A 2,207-nucleotide genomic window follows, 5' to 3' on the forward strand; every position below is an offset into this window, starting at 1 on the left:
GTGGGGTGCTGTGTGGGCTGTGGGGGTTTGTGGGGATTGTGGGGGGCTGTGGGGGGCCGTGGGTTGTGGGATGCTGTGGGGGCTGTGAGGGCTGGGGGGGGGACTGTGAGGAGCTATGGGGGTTTGTGGGGATTGTGGGGAGCTGTGGGGGCTGTGGGGGGCTTTGACGGCTGTGGGGTGCTGTGGGGGGCTGTGGTCCCCGTCCCAGAAGCCGGGGGGGGGCGGCGGGGTGTTGTTTACAGGAAGCCTTTGGCTCTGGCCGTGTCTCCGGCACCGGATTGCCGGGACCTCCCGGTTCCGCTCGGCTCGGGGAGGGCGACGGGCAGCAGCCGCCTCATTTCCCCTTCCCCTCCCGGCCAAGCCCAGGAAGCCCCCGGCGCCTTGGCATCACCCTACCCTGTCCCCCCGGGACCCCCCACCCCACCACACCCCACCCTGCTGTTGGCACCGAGGGCTCACAAACCCCCAGCCCATCCCAGCCCAGCCCATCCCATCCCTCCCCGGCGCATCGCTGCCATCCCAAGCCGGGGGCACAAAGCCAAGCAGCTGGTTTGGGGAATGGGAGCGGGATTGGGAGCCAAGCCTGGCGTGGGCTTTGCCCCGGGTGGGCACATGCCCCGCGGCAGGGCCCGGACACGCTCAGTGCATGAGTGGCGGCCCGGTGGGTGGGCCGGGGTCACGCCAGGCCACGCCGGCGCTCACATGCCGGCGCCTGCCAGCTCCTGCCCCGCTCCCGGGAGGGCATTCCCGCTGGGAAGCGAGCCGGGACCCATCCCCAGCCCGGCGGGCATCGCCGCAGCTGGAGCTGGCAGAGCATATCCCTGCGCCGCCCGGGAGGGAGCTGGGTGCCCTCCAAAGGGGGACGATGCCACCCCGGACCCCCCCTGGCACGGGGGGAAGGGGGGCGGCAGCGGGAGCGTGGCGACAGCTCCGGGTGGGATCTGCGCTTCCATAGCCCTGGCACGGTGCCCGCCTGGGACGCTGCCCGGCCGGAAAGCCCAGTGCCACCGCGCTGTCCCCCCGCCCCCGGCACCTCCCAGACAATTGTCCCCCCGCGGCGCCCGCTCGTCCCCGCTGCCACCGCCTGCCTCCCTCCTCGCGGCCGGTCCCGAAAAGCTCCTTTTTTTCTGACCCAAATTGTGCAGCCTTTTGAGTTCGGAGCTGCCGAGGGAACGGCGAGTCCTTCCCGCCGCGCGGGGACGGGGTCACTCGGCGTGGTGGCACCGGTGTGTGTCCCCCCCCTCTCTGTAGGGGATAACTGAGGCTGGGGGTGCCCGCGGCGGGGGTGGGCAGAGCCTGGCATGTGGGGCAGAAGAAAGGAGCCTTTGTGTGGGGTGGGCTGGGGGCGCGGGGGGGGGCCCGGGCCCCGCTCCAGGTCGGCCGGCGCCAGCGCGGGGTTGGGAATGCAGCAGGAATGTGGGGCCCCAGCTCACCCCCACACGTGCCAGGGCAAAGCTCCCCACGGGCACCTCCCGGGGCAGTTTGGGTGGCAGGACCCCCGCGGTGGCACTGCCACCCCCGCGGTGTCCCCGTGGGGACACGGGTGGTTTCCCTTTGCAGCAACTGGTGCTCCTACACGGTGACACGGACGGTGTCCTGCCACGTCCACAACGGCACCTTCCTCCAGAGGGTCTTCCAGGGCTGCCGCTGGCCCCTGGCCTGCAGCGGGGGCAGGTGAGGGGCCACCGGGGTCCCGTGGGTGCGGGGACTCTTGGAATCCCCCCGGGATGGGTCTGAGGTGCCCCTCTGTGCCGCAGCTACCGTGCCGTGGTGCGGCCCCTCTACAGGGTGACCTACAGGACACTGACGGCCCTGGAGTGGAGGTGCTGCCCCGGCCACGCCGGAGCCAACTGCGAGGAAGGTGGGACACGGCAGGGATGGGAGACCTCGGCACGGCTGGGGGGAGAGGGAACCATGGGGGGGTGGGATGGAGGGATATGGAGATGGAGGGATGGAGGGAGAGATGGAGGGATGGAGGGATGGAGAGATGGATGGATATGGGCATGGATGGAGGCATGGAGGGATGGAGGGAGGGATGGATATGGGCATGGATGGAGGGATGGACGGATGGAGGGATGGACAGATGGAGGGATGGATGGATATGGGGATGGATGGATGGATGGAGGGAGGGATGGAGGGATGGAGGGATGGATGGATGGAGGGATGGATGGATGGAGGGATGGATGGAGGGATGGATGGATGGAGGG

At 70.0% G+C, this 2,207-nt stretch overlaps 1 protein-coding gene across 1 annotated transcript; it reads left to right on the plus strand.

Moving 5' to 3' along the window:
- Nucleotides 1-1,145: 1,145 nt before the first annotated feature.
- Nucleotides 1,146-1,861, plus strand: LOC113941942 (EMI domain-containing protein 1-like; the record flags this gene model as incomplete). The annotated part of the gene is made up of 3 exons (XM_027633079.1): nucleotides 1,146-1,226; nucleotides 1,561-1,674; nucleotides 1,758-1,861. Coding segments are annotated over 3 exons (299 nt in total), but the record flags the coding sequence as incomplete, so codon positions are not given.
- Between the last annotated feature and the right edge of the window lie 346 nt (nucleotides 1,862-2,207).

This window comes from Corapipo altera, unplaced genomic scaffold, assembly GCF_003945725.1.
Source record: "Corapipo altera isolate COAL_440 unplaced genomic scaffold, ASM394572v1 59700, whole genome shotgun sequence".
Taxonomy (NCBI): domain Eukaryota; kingdom Metazoa; phylum Chordata; class Aves; order Passeriformes; family Pipridae; genus Corapipo; species Corapipo altera.